This window comes from Chiloscyllium punctatum, chromosome 7, assembly GCF_047496795.1.
Source record: "Chiloscyllium punctatum isolate Juve2018m chromosome 7, sChiPun1.3, whole genome shotgun sequence".
Taxonomy (NCBI): domain Eukaryota; kingdom Metazoa; phylum Chordata; class Chondrichthyes; order Orectolobiformes; family Hemiscylliidae; genus Chiloscyllium; species Chiloscyllium punctatum.
Genome location: NC_092745.1, coordinates 44,197,619 through 44,212,137, shown reverse-complemented (window position 1 = coordinate 44,212,137; position 14,519 = coordinate 44,197,619). Strand labels below are relative to the sequence as shown.

The 14,519-nt window shown below is 40.2% G+C and overlaps 2 protein-coding genes across 5 annotated transcripts in view; one reads left to right on the top strand and one right to left on the bottom strand.

Moving 5' to 3' along the window:
• ralgps2 (Ral GEF with PH domain and SH3 binding motif 2) overlaps positions 1-14,519 on the top strand; it is a 436,511-nt gene that overhangs the window by 317,235 nt on the left and 104,757 nt on the right. The window lies entirely within an intron of this gene.
• The window catches only part of angptl1a (angiopoietin-like 1a), a 77,723-nt gene that overhangs the window by 48,469 nt on the left and 14,735 nt on the right, over positions 1-14,519 (bottom strand). The window contains exon 2 of the mRNA XM_072573454.1: positions 5,021-5,903. Coding sequence (XP_072429555.1) covers positions 5,021-5,852 — 832 coding nt within the window. The 5' untranslated portion in view covers positions 5,853-5,903. The remainder of the gene's footprint in view (positions 1-5,020; positions 5,904-14,519) is intronic.

The window sequence follows — 14,519 nt, the reverse complement described above, 5'->3', positions numbered from 1 at the left end:
CACACGCGCACACACACACACACACACACACAACTTTGTGACAGGTTCCACCTCTGCACTATACAGGACAATGTTGGAGAAATTATCTAGGGAAGGGGGAGGGTTGGGTTTCACTCCTGTGTAGAACTCCAGGGAAAGTGTGGGGGTGAAAAACAGGGTGGGAGGTCAGTCATTTAGAGACGGTGCCTGGACTGTCCAAGACTGTTCTCGGCAGCATTTCAGTGAGCCGAGTTCATTTTTAATCATTGTACCTGTAAACAAAAGATGTAATCAGGATTGAAACAGCTCTTTGACGTAATGTTTCTATCAGGACCTTTAGATCCTGATAATCCTGACTTCGGATAATCCAATATTCGGATAATTGATATACAAGTTCCTCTGTATTTTGCTGTTTCTTCACTGTCGTTGGGTCGAAATCTTGGAATTCTCTTCCTAAGGGCAATGTGGAACAATCTACTGCATGTAATCTGCAGTGTTCAAGAGAGTAGCTTACCACCACTTTCTCAAGGGTATGGAAGGATGGGCAGTGAATGCAGGCCGGCCAGTGATGGACATCTCCCATAAGTGAATATCAAAAAGAAAACAAGTTAATTAGAAACTATCTGTGAGAGCGAAGCTAATGGAGAATTAGACTAGATTATCCTGAAGTAAGATAGGACAAGACTTGAGTGAAGCGTTTTAACATAGGTATAGGGCGCTTATAATGTAAGAGTGCTCTAGGCCAGAAGGTCTGGGTTCAAGTCTCAGCTGCTCCAGGCATGTGTTGTCATATATCTGAACACGTGGGATGGCGCAGTACTTAACACTGTTGCCTCACAGCATCAGGGACCCGGGTTCAGTTCCAACCTTGGGCGACTGTCTGTGTGGAGTTTGGATTAGAGTGGTGCTGGAAAAGCACAGCAGTTCAGGCAGCATCCGAGGAGCAGGGAAATCGATGTTTTGGGCAAAAGCCCTTCATTGTGCAAACTCCACACAGGGTAAAAACATTCTCCCCGTGACTGCGTGGGTTTCCTCTGAGTGCTCTGATTTCCTCCCACAATCCAAAGATGTGCAGGTTAGGTGAATTGGCCAAGCTAAATTGCCCATAATATTCAGAGATGTGTAGGTTAGGTGCATTAGTCAGGGATAAAATAGGATAACAGGGCAGGGGAATGGGTCTGGGTGGGTGCTCTTTGGAAAGTCAGTGTGGACTTGTTGGGCCGAAGGGCCTGCTTTCATACTGTAGGGATTCTAAGTTCTAAGTTGTTTAAAATACCTCTAAATGTAGTCATGGCCTGATTGGGTGAAGTGATTTGTGTATGTGCCCTGTATCTTGTGTAAATAAGATTAAAGTGTTTTTCTTACTCTGAGTCTCAATGCCTGCAAGCTTGTTATTTTTTAAACCAGTCGAAGCTTCTTAAAATGCAACAGTCAAACACAACTGGTTCACAATTAGTTCCTTGCAGGAATAATCTGATGAAAATCCAAAAATGTGACTCAGCTTCCTAAAGAGAGAGTTTATCCATTTAAGAAATCCTTTCAAACAAAATTTGAAGCTATCCCTAATTTTCTTGCCTTTGCAAATATTAACGGTTTAGCCTTCTCTCTTGGTAAGGTAATTTAAGTAAGATCATTAAGAATGTTGATGGGAATTTCTGGGATATATCCATGACCCAAAATACTAGTGACAGTGGAATATTGTTTTGTACTTGCTTGCTGGTTCCAATTTTGTTATCCTTTAGAATGAAAAAGAATATCTAATTCATACTTTTTTTCCCTGGAGAATTTTTTTTTCTTACATGTGGGAGTCATGGACCAGGCCACATTTATAACACATCCCTAATTGCCCTTGAGAAAGTGTAAGTGCTCTATCTCCTTGCTAAGTTTAAGTGATGATATTTACATTGAAGATAGTACAATGGTACGGACAGAAAATTGGCTTATGGGCAGGAAACAGCAAGTGGGGATAAGGGGTTCTTTTCAGGTTGGTGACTTATAAGTAGTGAGGTTCCACAGGCATCGGTGCAAGATTGCAACTGTTTACAATATATATTCATGACTTGGAAAAGGGAAGAGAATGTACTGTAGCCAACTTTGTAGAAGACTCAAAAATATGTGGAAAGACATATGATCTGTATGCTTATAGTTTACACAGATATATTAATAGGTTAAGAAAGTGGGTTTGACATGTTGGTAAATGGAATGGAATGTGCTAAAATATGGAGATGTTCATTTTGAAAGGGATATTAAAGGAACTGTTTTATTTAAATGGAGAAAAACTGCAGAAAGCTGCAAGATAAAGGGGCATGTGAATACATGTGCACAAAGCATAGGAAACTAGCACACAGGTGCAGCAGGTAACCAAGGCTAAGGAATGTTATCTCTTATTTCAAGGGGTGCCGAGTCTGTGTAGGAAAGTCTTACTGCAACTGTACAAGGTGCTGACAAGACCACATTTGGAGTACAGTCTGCAGTTTTGGTCCCCTTATTTAAGAAAAAAAATATTTCATTTGGAGGCAGTTCAGAAAAGGCTCAATAGCATGATCTCTGGTATGGAGGAATTGATTTCCGAGTAAAGATTAAGTAGGTTGTGACTGAACTTATTGGAGTTTAGAAGAATGACAGATAATCTCTTTGAAACACATATGATTCTTAGATTCAAACTTTTCTCACAGAGGGTGGTACGTATATGGAATGAGCTGCTGGAGGAAGCGGTGGAGGCTGGTATGATTAGAACATTTGAAAGGCATCTGGATGGATATATTAAAAGGAAGGGTTTAGAGGGATATGGTGCAAGTGCTGGCAAATAGGACTAGGTTTATTTAGGATGTCTGGTCGACATGGACGAGTTAGATGAAAGGGTCTGTTTCTGTACTGTGTATATCTATGACTCTATAACTCTATGGCTTGACAGAGTAAATGCTGAAAGGATGTTTCTCCTCATGGGAGAGTCTGAGGGCCAGAGGGCATAGTTTTGAATGAAGGGGTACAATTTTCAGACTGAGAGGACAAGGGATTTCTCTGAGGGTTGAGAGTCTTCGGAGGGGCAGAGTCCTTGTCTATATCGAAGGCTGAGATAAATTTTTGATCAGCAGAGGAATCAGTAGTGGAGGAATGTGGATGTGAGGAGTGTTGGATCAGCAATAATCGTATTAAATGGTAGAGCAAGCTTGAGGGGCTGAAAGGCCTGCTCCTGTTTCTATTTTGTATGATGTTATTGTCTTATCTGCTTACCTTGTCCTTCTGGGTGGCAGAGGTCATGGTTTAGAAGGTGCTATCGAAGGCGAATGTGTTCCAACAGTGCACATTATAGCTCATACACATTGGTGTGCCACTGCATCAGTGATGGAGTGGGTGACTTTTGAAGATGTGGATAGGGTGCCAATAAAGCAGGTTGTTTTGTCCAGGATGATGTCAAAGCTTTTTGAGTGTTGTAGGAACTGCACTCATCCAGGCAAATAATTAGTATTCTACCAACCTCCTACATATGTCTTATAGATAATGGACAGGCTTTGGGGACTTAAGAGTGTGAGTTACTTGTCACAAACTTTACAACTTCTGACATGTTCTTGTCGCCATAGTATTTATGTGGTTGTTCTAGTCAGTTTCTAGTTAATCTTAAACTGTCAGGATGTTGATAGTGGAAGATTTTGTGATGGTAATGTAATTGTTTATTAAGCAATAACAGTTAGTATCTATTATTGGAAATAGACATTGATACAGTTATTGCCAGGCATTTGTGTGGCTGAAATATACATCAGTGACCTCCATTGAAATCATTGTAAGGACCTGAAGATACCATACTAATAAGAAAGGCAGAAAACGTTAAGCTGGCACAATCATTTATAATCCCATTTTTAATGGTATGATGAATAATAATTACTGGCAAAAGACCTCACAAATAGTGCATATTGAATTTTTCAAATGTTGAGTTTAATTTCCTTCTGAAATATTTTTTGAAATGTAATTTTTTTTAAAACTCATTTTGTCTCTTTTTATCTGTTTCTTAATCACAGCTTTGAATCATTTTCTCTGTTTTGATTCTGTACACCATTTAAATTGATTTGTATTTCCTGTAGTCCTTGGTCTGCATGTCTCATGTCTGGTTGAAGAGCCTCAATGTTCCTTTAACTGTTCATTCACCAAAAGTTCTCTGTAGAGATCACTGCATTGGATCAAATGTCCTATGACAGCGAGCCTGCACTCAAAAACTCAGCAAAGTCTCTATGGGTGGCCATGAGTGAAATGAACAGCAGGCATTATTCCTTCATTGCTGACTGAAAAGCCGGTTAAATACGTTATTCGTGACAGTATCAATGATTTCTTGCTGCTTCCACGATAAAATCGCATGCAAGATAACCAGAAGTGACAATAAGGAAACTTGTTTACTTTTTAGTTCTTCAAAAAATTCTCTTCAACATATTATTTAATAGCAAAAAGCACATAGCTAGCAGTGAATTATGTAAACATTAATGCTCAAACTTTGTACTTAAGTCCATTTCTGTATGATAACACATAGTTAAAGCCTGATGGTGAACTGTTGATATCTTTGTGCTTATAATTTGTCTGTCATACAGCACATAAATTATTATTCTTTGTTTGAAAGTTTGACTGAAAGCATTCTGATTTGTAATCGCGTTATTATCAGGGATAACATCTGTTTTTTCTGTTCTTCAAAATTTCGTTTGTTTAAATTCTACTATTTGTGCCCATCAAAAATAAAATTGAATGCAATTTTTAAGTTCACCAATGATCAAAGCTATAATGGCAAACATTTCAGCTTCAACAAAATTGTCCTATCTCACAGTTGATCACCATTGAAAAATATGATTAATTTGTGTCAAGAGGAATGAAAGTTAGTATGATTTGAATTAACTGAAATGCTATTTCGAAAGATATTTAGGAAATCAACTATGACCTCTAAGTTGAATAAGTAGTGTGACAAAAGAACTTGTGGCAGCAGTTTTGAAAGCTGGAAATATTGCATCACTTGACAATCTTGCATTAATAACATCACATTATTTTAATTTTGCAAACATACCATCTAGCTCCTCAGTAACTGGTGATTCTGTAATGGTAGCAGTTGTAGGAGAAGGTTCATGTGAAGGAGCTCTTGAGCGAAGCCCTCGTTCCCGTGCAATTGCGGGATTTTGATCCCTCTGTATTTCATTACTGCCAAATAAATTGGTCTGGTATTGCCTGCTGCGAGGAATGGATTGTGGTACAACTTGCACAAGAGGTGGTGGTTCGTAGTCCTTGGGAGTAAGACTACGTATGCACTCTTGTTCTAATTTAGTTATGATCACAGATTGATTATTAACAAGAGCAGACAATACTGCATACTTCTGTTCCAGTTGTCTGTATCTGGTAGCCATTCGCAGAATCTCAGCTGTAGAATTCAAAATTTTGTTTTCTAGCTGAGAGAATTCCAGCGAATTGTCCCTTTTGCGAATAATTTCATGCAAGAGCTGCATGTAAAGCTGTGTTACACGTGAGTTCATATTCCGACTTTCCTTCCGTAGCAGTTTCACCTCATTCACTATTCCTCCGTCCACTTCCACTAACAGCTGAAGGTTTTCAATTTGCCTCTTCTGTTTGGACATAATCTCCTTCAGCTCTTCCATATCCATTTTACTTAGCCCATTGTTGTCTGTATCTGGATTCTTTGAACTTACACAGATAGGACCTGTTATCCTTTGATGTGGGACCAAGAAAGTGTAAGAACATTTGCTGATATCAGGTGAACGCCTGTATCGATTATGAGCAACAGTATGCATTTCAGTGTTGCTTTCGACATGGAGTTGTTGTCTCTTTCCTCCTGCAGGCATGCGACTAATTAGTAGCAGGCACAAAGTCCAGATGAGTGAGTTCATGTTGGCTTGGAGAAAGCCGAGAGGAAATCTCTGGTCTCCAAGAAAGTTATTCTGTAAAACAAGAGTTGGTATTAGGTGCATAGTGCATGGCGCCATGCAAATAAAAGAGAGCCGTTGAATTACTTGAATTAATCATAATCAACTATTTTCCAAACTCGTTGGTATATAATTGCGTGCAATCTCACAACATTTTGAAATGTTCTTTTAAATTTGCTTTAAATAGTATCTCTTGATATTATTAATGTGGTAACTTTGCAAAGTTTGGTTAATACAACTGAAAATAGGTGTTAATAAGCATTTTAAATCATCTTCCGTCTGCACACTTCTGCCTGACCTAATGTTAAATGACTGAAAATTACTTTTAAATGTAAACAGTATTTTGAGTGATATTAGAATCTTTTACAATGTACTTTATTTGTGGCTTTGTTTATAAAAGATGTAGCTTTATTTTTAGAGTCTTTTTATAAGCCTAGAAAGGAATGCTTAATTTGGATAAATGAATGTTAATGATTTTTAATAATAAATTCCTGGGAAAGGTATAGTCTGAACGTTTCAGTTGCCGCCTGTGTGCTACGACAAATGTTCTTTCAAATACCAGTTCAGAAAGCAACTCATAATGTTCAGTATGTGTATTTGTTCTTTCCAGTAAATAGGAGTTGCTTGTGGCTGATTTATAGTTTGCTAATAACAGTCCAAATAAATGTTTTTGTTACAGGCCTCATATTTAATCAATGGGCTTAAACATGCCCAGTTCAGAGACACTTATTGTGAACTGCAGACATGATTAGTTCTTTTCCATGCTTCAACTTTGTTTCAAATTTGAGGGATTCATTTTTAAAATAGGATTTATTTCCCTCATTTAGCGTTATGATTGGATACTACAGTCATTAACCTGTGCAATCACTTGTTATTATTTTGAAAATATTTTCTAAATAAGGTTTTACTGTAATACCATTTGTAAGAAATGCAAAAGCTTAAATTGGGGGAAACATGTATGATTTGTGTTTAAAACTGCAATACTTTGGTTTTGTATAACACTATCAGGACATTCACATAGGATGACCAATAGGATGAAGCTGACCAAATCTTTAAGAGTTATAGGTAACCTTGTAGAGCTTACTTTCTTATTATGTTGGAAAGATTATATAATTTGAGGTGAATAGCCTTTAAACCCTAAGTTGTCGTTTTGTTTAGGTAGATAACAGCTGAGATTTTCTGATTGCCATTATTTTAAAATAAATGGATCGACGGGCAGCACAGTGGCTCAGTGGTTAGCACTGATGGCTCACAGTAGTTCCAGCATTGGGCAACTGTTTGTGTGGAGTTTGCACATTCTCGCCGTGTCTGCATGGGTTTCCTCCCACTGTCCAAAGATGTGCAGGTTAGGTGAATTGTCCATGCTAAATTGCCCACAGTTTTCAGGGATGTGTAGGTTAGGTGCATTAAGTCAGGGATGAATATAGGGTAGGGGAAATGGGTCTGAGTGGATTACTCTTCAGAGGGTCGGTGTGGACTTGTTGGGCTAAAGGGCCTGTTTCCACACTGTAGGGATTCTGTGATTCTATGAATGCTGACATTAAGTTGATATCAAAAGATAAATCCGTGAATATTATTCTATTAGAAATAAAGATAGTCAGTGGATGTAATCAGGAATACAAGTAATAGTGATCAGTACTTGTTTATTTGCTTCAATAGAAGATTGAATATCGAAGGATGGACCTGCATCATGTAATGATTTTGAAATGATCAGACAAAGCAATTGTAGCAGATAGGATAAAAATGAGTTGGACTGTTGGTCAGAACTGCATTGGAATTATGTAGGTCTGTGAGTTTGATAATTGCATGAAAATCCAGGACACTTTGTGTTAATCTGCATTTAGGATTAGGATATTCTTAACCTGTCTTGAGTAACAGTTCATATTCCTAATTTCAGTTGATTATATACAATTAGATGGTATATAGTTGGATAAATTCAGTTTCATATCCAGTAATTTTCATTTGGTAAAGTATCAGCAGTAGAGGAGGATTGAATTTTCCCAAATATTTGCTGGCTGCTGTGAAGGATAAACATTTCCTTTTTTGTAAAATCATAATGTTTACATATTTCTTCCTTTAAACTATTGAGGCCAAATTTATTCCTGTAAGTACCATCAGTAACAGAAAAGTAGTAGCACTCAACTGAATGCAATGTGACAAATCAAGCCAGAACCCCAAATTCCTCATAGCTTGAACAAATAAGTTTACTTAAATCTCAAAAATGACTGGCTGGCATTATCTACTGGCAATCAGTTCAGTGCGCCACATTAGTCTTCTAATCTTGTTTTTGGCAAAATGACAGCAGCATGATGCCATGATGTGCATCATGCTCTGTTTCTTTCATTTCAGCGTTGAGCATAAGGTGAAGGCATAATTAATACTATTCATTTAAAAAGGAAGTGTAAAAGGAATTAAAATCAAGATAGTTTCAAAAGTCCTTCCAAAGAGTAATCTTCTTGCAGAATAAATGCCTTTTCCTCCAACATACAATCACTGATAAAGTTTTAAAAATGATTTAAATGCATCAGTTGACTCTTGCAATCATTTATGAATTGGTATTTAAAACAGTTAATTTCAAACTGAATGCATTTCTAAATGTTCTGTTGTGATGGTGAGTAATGGATTTCCTATAGTAGTGGCTTTATTCTTTGCATCTTTTCCAATGTACTCAAAATATCTGTAGGGTAAATTAATTTGTTCTTAAGCTTTCTATTTTCAATATAGGATCAGGTTTTGCTTAAAAACTAAAATATGGATAAAACATGCCATTATTAAAATGCTGATTGACCAAATAAAAGTTATAAGTTGAATTGTCAGGTTCTAACATCATCATTGTGAAAATGATCTCAAATATTGACCTTCTGTCAAATTTTCATGTTGCTTCATTTGCATATTTATTTCCCTTTAATTACTGTATTTAGTGTTAAGTAATTAAATTGCATTAATATTCTTTGAACCATGGGATTCATGACACCCGATCAGTCTGTCTGGCTCAGAATGTAAACGAGTATGTTCAGAATCTAACTTCAGATCGAGAGTTCTTTTAGGAGATTCTAAAAAAAGTAATGCAGGTAGTTCTGGGATACCATAGGTTTCGGCAGCGCAATTTGGCTATAACATCACTGAAGAATTAAGGAACGGTATTTTCGACAATGCTTGTCTGCTTTGGCAGTAGCACAATTCAAGTGTGGATTGGTTCACGTGCTGCATTCTGTGTATGCGCTGATTTCCAAGCTGTTGTGTGCATGCAGTGTCCGCGCCCTTCTGTGCACGTGTCAGTGTTTGCACATTCCTTCCATATGCAATGTCAGTGCTTGTCTTTCTACTGTTCTACAACTGCGCTGATAGCTGCACCAAAGTCTCCACCCATTTCTGCATATGCATGGTGTCAGCCCTAGTCTTGGTGCCATACCCCGCATGTGCCAACGTCAGCTGCTGACAGAGCAACTTTCTGTCAGAAATACTATACAGAGAGCAGCTTTCTTACATTTTTTAAATACACAGTTTAAATTTAGTTTTGTTTCGTTAATAAATATGATTTCAACCTTCATTCAGGCTATGCTATACTTTGCATTAAGCTTTTGGGTGATTTTTGAGTAATCATGAGTGACCATTTTTGCTGGTCTATCCCCTAACCTCACTTCTCCCATTTGGCTTTTTGGCTTGTTACCTCCATACAATGACAGAGTTAGGATCAGGAGTTCTAAGTAACCTACAACATGAGAATCTTTCATTCCCCAAGACTGTTCCCTTCTGGCTAGTTATTTCTATTAAGCAATTTTCTATTAACCAAGGTTTCGCTGGAATGCAAACATGGCGTTATAGGAGAACTACCTGTATTTCTGTATTTTCATTATTCCTTTCTCTCTGAATGTAACATTACTTTCTCTTTGCCTCTCATCTCTTATTGAATTGGACTGAGAGTTTTGATCTCTCTAATTCACTCTTCTCACTCACTCCTCCTTCTAGTTTATTGGGGCAGCACAGTGGCTCAGTGGTTAGCACTGCTGCCTCACAGCACCAGGGACCCGGGTTCGATTCCGGCTTTGGGTGACTGTCTGTGTGGAGTTTGCACATTCTCCCCGTGTCTGCGTGGGTTTTCTCCAGGTGCTCCAGTTTCCTCCCACAATCACAAAGGTGTGCAGGTTAGCACATTATGTGCTAAATTGCCCATTGTGTTCAGGGATGTGTAGGCTAGGTGCATTGGTCGGGGGTAAATATAAAGTAGGGGAATAGGTCAGGGTGAGTTACTCTTCGGAGGATTGGTGTGGACTTGTTGGGTCGAAGGGCCTGTTTCCACGCTGTTGGGATTCTAATTCTTTAGGAATTCTAATTCTAATTTCTCAATCCTGAAATCTCATAGGTAAGGGCAGTGCACTATTTCTGTTAATCACCAAGATCCTATATCACCTGTTGGCTTTGTTGCATTGTTATTAATCCACACTTGCAGCAACTTAGAAAAGAGAGAAAAAACTTTTGAGTGCACAGAGAAATCGAATTAACATAGAACACCAAGAGAAGCAATACCTGACCCATAATGTATTTTGAATGGCTACTGATAACTTGCCATGAGCAACTACTTGACTTTAAATTATCCTGATGGCTTCAAAATATCTTTTATTTGTTAACCTAAAAGTATTCAAAATTGCTGCATTAGAGAATGATTACAACTGTTTCACAAAAATAGAAACTAGCCAGAAGGGAACAGTCTTAGGGAATGAAAGATTCTCATGTTGTAGGAATTGCATCTTATTTAGAACTCCTGATCCTAACTCTGTCAATGTATGGAAGTAACAAGCCAAAATTGGCTGTTTCCATTCAAGGAGAGAAGGACAATCAGAGGAAAAGGGTGAGAAGTCCTGCTTTATGTGACTTCTTGCAAGGAGTTGCAATGAAGCATGGGTGGGAGTTAAGAACAGAGTTGCAAGACATGTTTTCAGTGTTGGCACAAAAAAACCTCTTGAAAGGAAAGAAGGGAAAGAGAAGGAGAATTGGATTATGAAAAAATGTGTTTTGTGGGTTTGTTTTATAACATTCTATGTGTCCCTTGGCTCATTATATATTTTTAATAGAAAATATTTTAAAATGAAATCCCAGTATTTTAATAAACTTGGATAATATGTGCTCAGTATTATTTTAAGATCAGGAGATCTTTTCTCTAGTAAAAAGAGTGCATCTCTAAATTACGTTGAGTATGTCCCTTTACACTGAACTAGGAAATGCCTGCAACTATTAGTAGTTTATTTATGCTTAAAGTAACTACACTTGTAAATCATGCAGTGTTCAGGGATTTGTAACTATCTTATTTTAACATAGTATGTTAGATTCTTTCAAAGACAACCTCTGTGTATTCAGTAAATTAAAGACTAACGCTACGGTCACAACAGTAAACGGATCGCTTTGGAGACTACCTGCTGTACAATGGTGGAATGAACCTTCTTAAAGAACACAACATAGACAGTATTTCCTTTTGTGGTGATGTTTGCCACAACCATTCCAATGTTCATTGATTAGCGTAGAGGGAAAATAAACTGGATAACAGTATGTGTTGTTCAGATCTATTACAAATTTGCACCAGAATGTGCTTGCATTTATATTGGGTCTTTGACCACATCGGACATCCCAAAGTGCTTTACAGCCATTGAACCTTTGAATTATAGTCACCATTTAGAAACCATGGAAGCCATTTTACATGCAGCAGGACTGCACAAACTGCAGTGTGATAGGCAGCCAGTTAATGTGCTTTTTTAGTGATGTTGTTTGAAGGAAAAATATTGAACTGTATGTTGGAGACGATGGGGAGCTTCATTTATCTTCCTTGAATACTGCCATGAAATGTTTTACATCCAACCAAGTGGACAGATTGGCTCCTGTAGCAGTGCAGTGCTGCTTTTCCCCTTGGAATGCTCTACAACCATTCAGTGACATTCTTGACCAGGGAGGCAACACACCACCCTGGAGTCACATCTGCAGCCACAGAAATGCCTGTGGGTAATTTTCATGCTGTACATGACAACAGGAGCCATTTCTAATTCAGTGAATTCTGAGCAGTTCAAACCAACACTTGCTCTATAACTCCAAGAAGAAACTGAAATGAGTTTTCTGGCATTGTTATAAACATTTTGAACAAGGCACCAATATGAGCCACGGAGCTTAGAACTGCAGAGTAAGAAGATTCATCTTGAATTGAGTTAGACGTCACATCCTGGAGATGGGTCTGAGTGCTCAAGGATATTTAGGGAGCAGAAGGAGCTTTCATGCTCTAAGTCAACCTTACAAAGGTCTTATGGTTATGTGATGATGCTGCTCCTTTGACAAGGTTATTCTGTCCTTGGTTTTCTTTTTGAGACGGGTCATTAATGCAGAAGCTCCGGTGTGCCTAGTTTGGAAGGGTTTTAGGGCTAGTTTGATAGCTTACAGATACTGCCTAAGGCAAAAGACTTTCAAGTTTTAAAAAAAACTTGTACAATTTAAGGGAAGTGGCCAGTTCTCCCAGCTCAACATTTCTCTGATTTAGTTTGGTTTTAGCAAGCAAGTTCAATTTTTTGAGGCTGCTGGTCAAAGAAACCGTTCCATGCTGATCCTCTCTCTCTCTCTGACATCTCACCTGTAAAGACCTGTGTTTGATTTTATCTTTTTTGCCAAGAGGGTGTTTTTGGGGATGTTGCAAGTATTTGGAACGGATTCTTTAAATCTGGGTGGAGCAGATAGATGGGAACGAAGATTGACAGGTCATGAGGATGGTGCTGAACTGGAAGTTTGGAACTGTGGTAAGGTGGGGGAAGGGAAATGAAGGAACTGGTGAAGTCCACATTGATGCCTTGGCGTTGAAGGGTTCCGAGGCGGAAGATGAGGCGTTCTTCCTCCAGGCATTAGGTGGTGAGGCAGTGGCAGTGGAGGAGGCTCAGGACCTGCATTGCCTCGGCAGAGTGGGAGGGGGAGTTGAAATGTTCGGCCATGGGGCTGTGGGGTTGATTGGTGCGGGTGTCACGGAGATGTTCCCTGAAGCTCTCTGCGAGAAGGCGTCCAGTTGCCCCCATGTAAAGGAGACTGCATCTGGTGCAACAGATGCAATAAATGACATTTGTGGAATTTCAGGTGAAACTTTGGATGTGGAGGGCTCCTTTGGGGCCTTGGATGGAGGTGCGGGGGGAGGTGTGAGTGCAGGTTTCGCAATTCCTGCGGTGGCAGAAGAAGGTGGGTTGTTGGGGAGCATGGACCTGACCAGGTAGTGACGGAGGGAACGGTCTTTGCGGAAAGCGGATAGGGATGGGGAGGGAAAGATATCCCTAGTGGTGGGGTTCGTTTGTAGGTGGCGGAAATGTCAGCAGATGATGATACGGTTTATGCGGAGGTTGGTGGAGTGGAAGGTGAGGACTGGGGGGTTTGGTCCTTGTTGCGGTTGGAGGTTGGGGTTTGAGGGCAGAGGTGCGGGACGTGGATGAGATGTGTTGGAGGGCATCTTCAACCACGTGGGAGGGGAACTTATATGGCCTTTAAAGAAGGAGGCCATCTGGTGTGTTCTGTGGTGGAACTGGTCCCCCTTGCAGCAGATATGGCAGAGGCGGAGGAATTAGGAATACGGGATAGCATTTTTGCATGAGGTAGGTTGGGAAGAGGTGTAATCCAGGTAGCTGTGGGAGTCGGTGGGTTTGTAAAAAACGTTGGTGTTGAGTCGGTCATCGTTGTTGGAGATGGAGAGGTCCAGGAAGGGGAGGAAGGTGTCAGAGATGGTCCAGGTGAATTTAAGGTTGGGGTGGAATGTGTGCGTGAAATTGATGAACTGCTCAACCGCCTCGTGGGAGCACTAAATGGCGCCGATGCAGTGGAGGAGAAGGTGGGGAGTGGTGCCGGTGTAAGTACAGAAGATGGACTGTTCTACGTAGCTGACTAAGAGACAGGCATAGCTGGGGCCCATGCGAGTGCCCGTGCCTACCCCTTTCATCTGGAGGAAGTGGGAGTTTTCGAAAGAGAAATTGTTGAGGGGGAGGACCAGTTCAACCAAACGAATGACAGTGTCAGTGGAAGGGTACTGGTGGGGACATCGGGAGAGGAAGAAACCGAAGGCTTGGAGGCCCTGGTCATGGTGGAGGGAGGTGTAGAGGGTGGATGTCCATGATCGCGATAATACGTTGGGGGCTGGGGAAATGGAAGTCTTGGAGGAGGTGGAGGGCGTGGGTGGTGTCCTGAGTATATGTGGGAAATTCTTGGATTGGGGAGGATAGGACAGTATTGAGGTAGGTGAAGATGAGTTCGGCAAGGCAGGAGCAGGCTAAGACAGTGGGTTGGCCAGGGTAGTTAGGCTTGTGGATCTTGGGAAGGAGGTAGATCGGGCAGTGCAGGGTTCCCAAACTAAGAGATTTGGAAGCTGTGGATGGGAAATCGCCTGAGGTGATGGAGTTATGTATGGTTAGGGAGATGATGGTTTGGTGAAGGGGGGTGAGGTCATTATTGAGGGGGTGGTAGAAGGAGGTGTCTTCGAGTTGGCGCCTGGCTTCAGCAGTGTAGAGGTCGGTGTGCCAAACTACACTGCACCCACTTTGTTCATTGGTTTGATGGTGAGGTTGGGATTGGAGCAGAGGGAGTGGAGGGCTGCGCATTGTGAGGGTAAGAGGTTGGAGTGGGGGACGG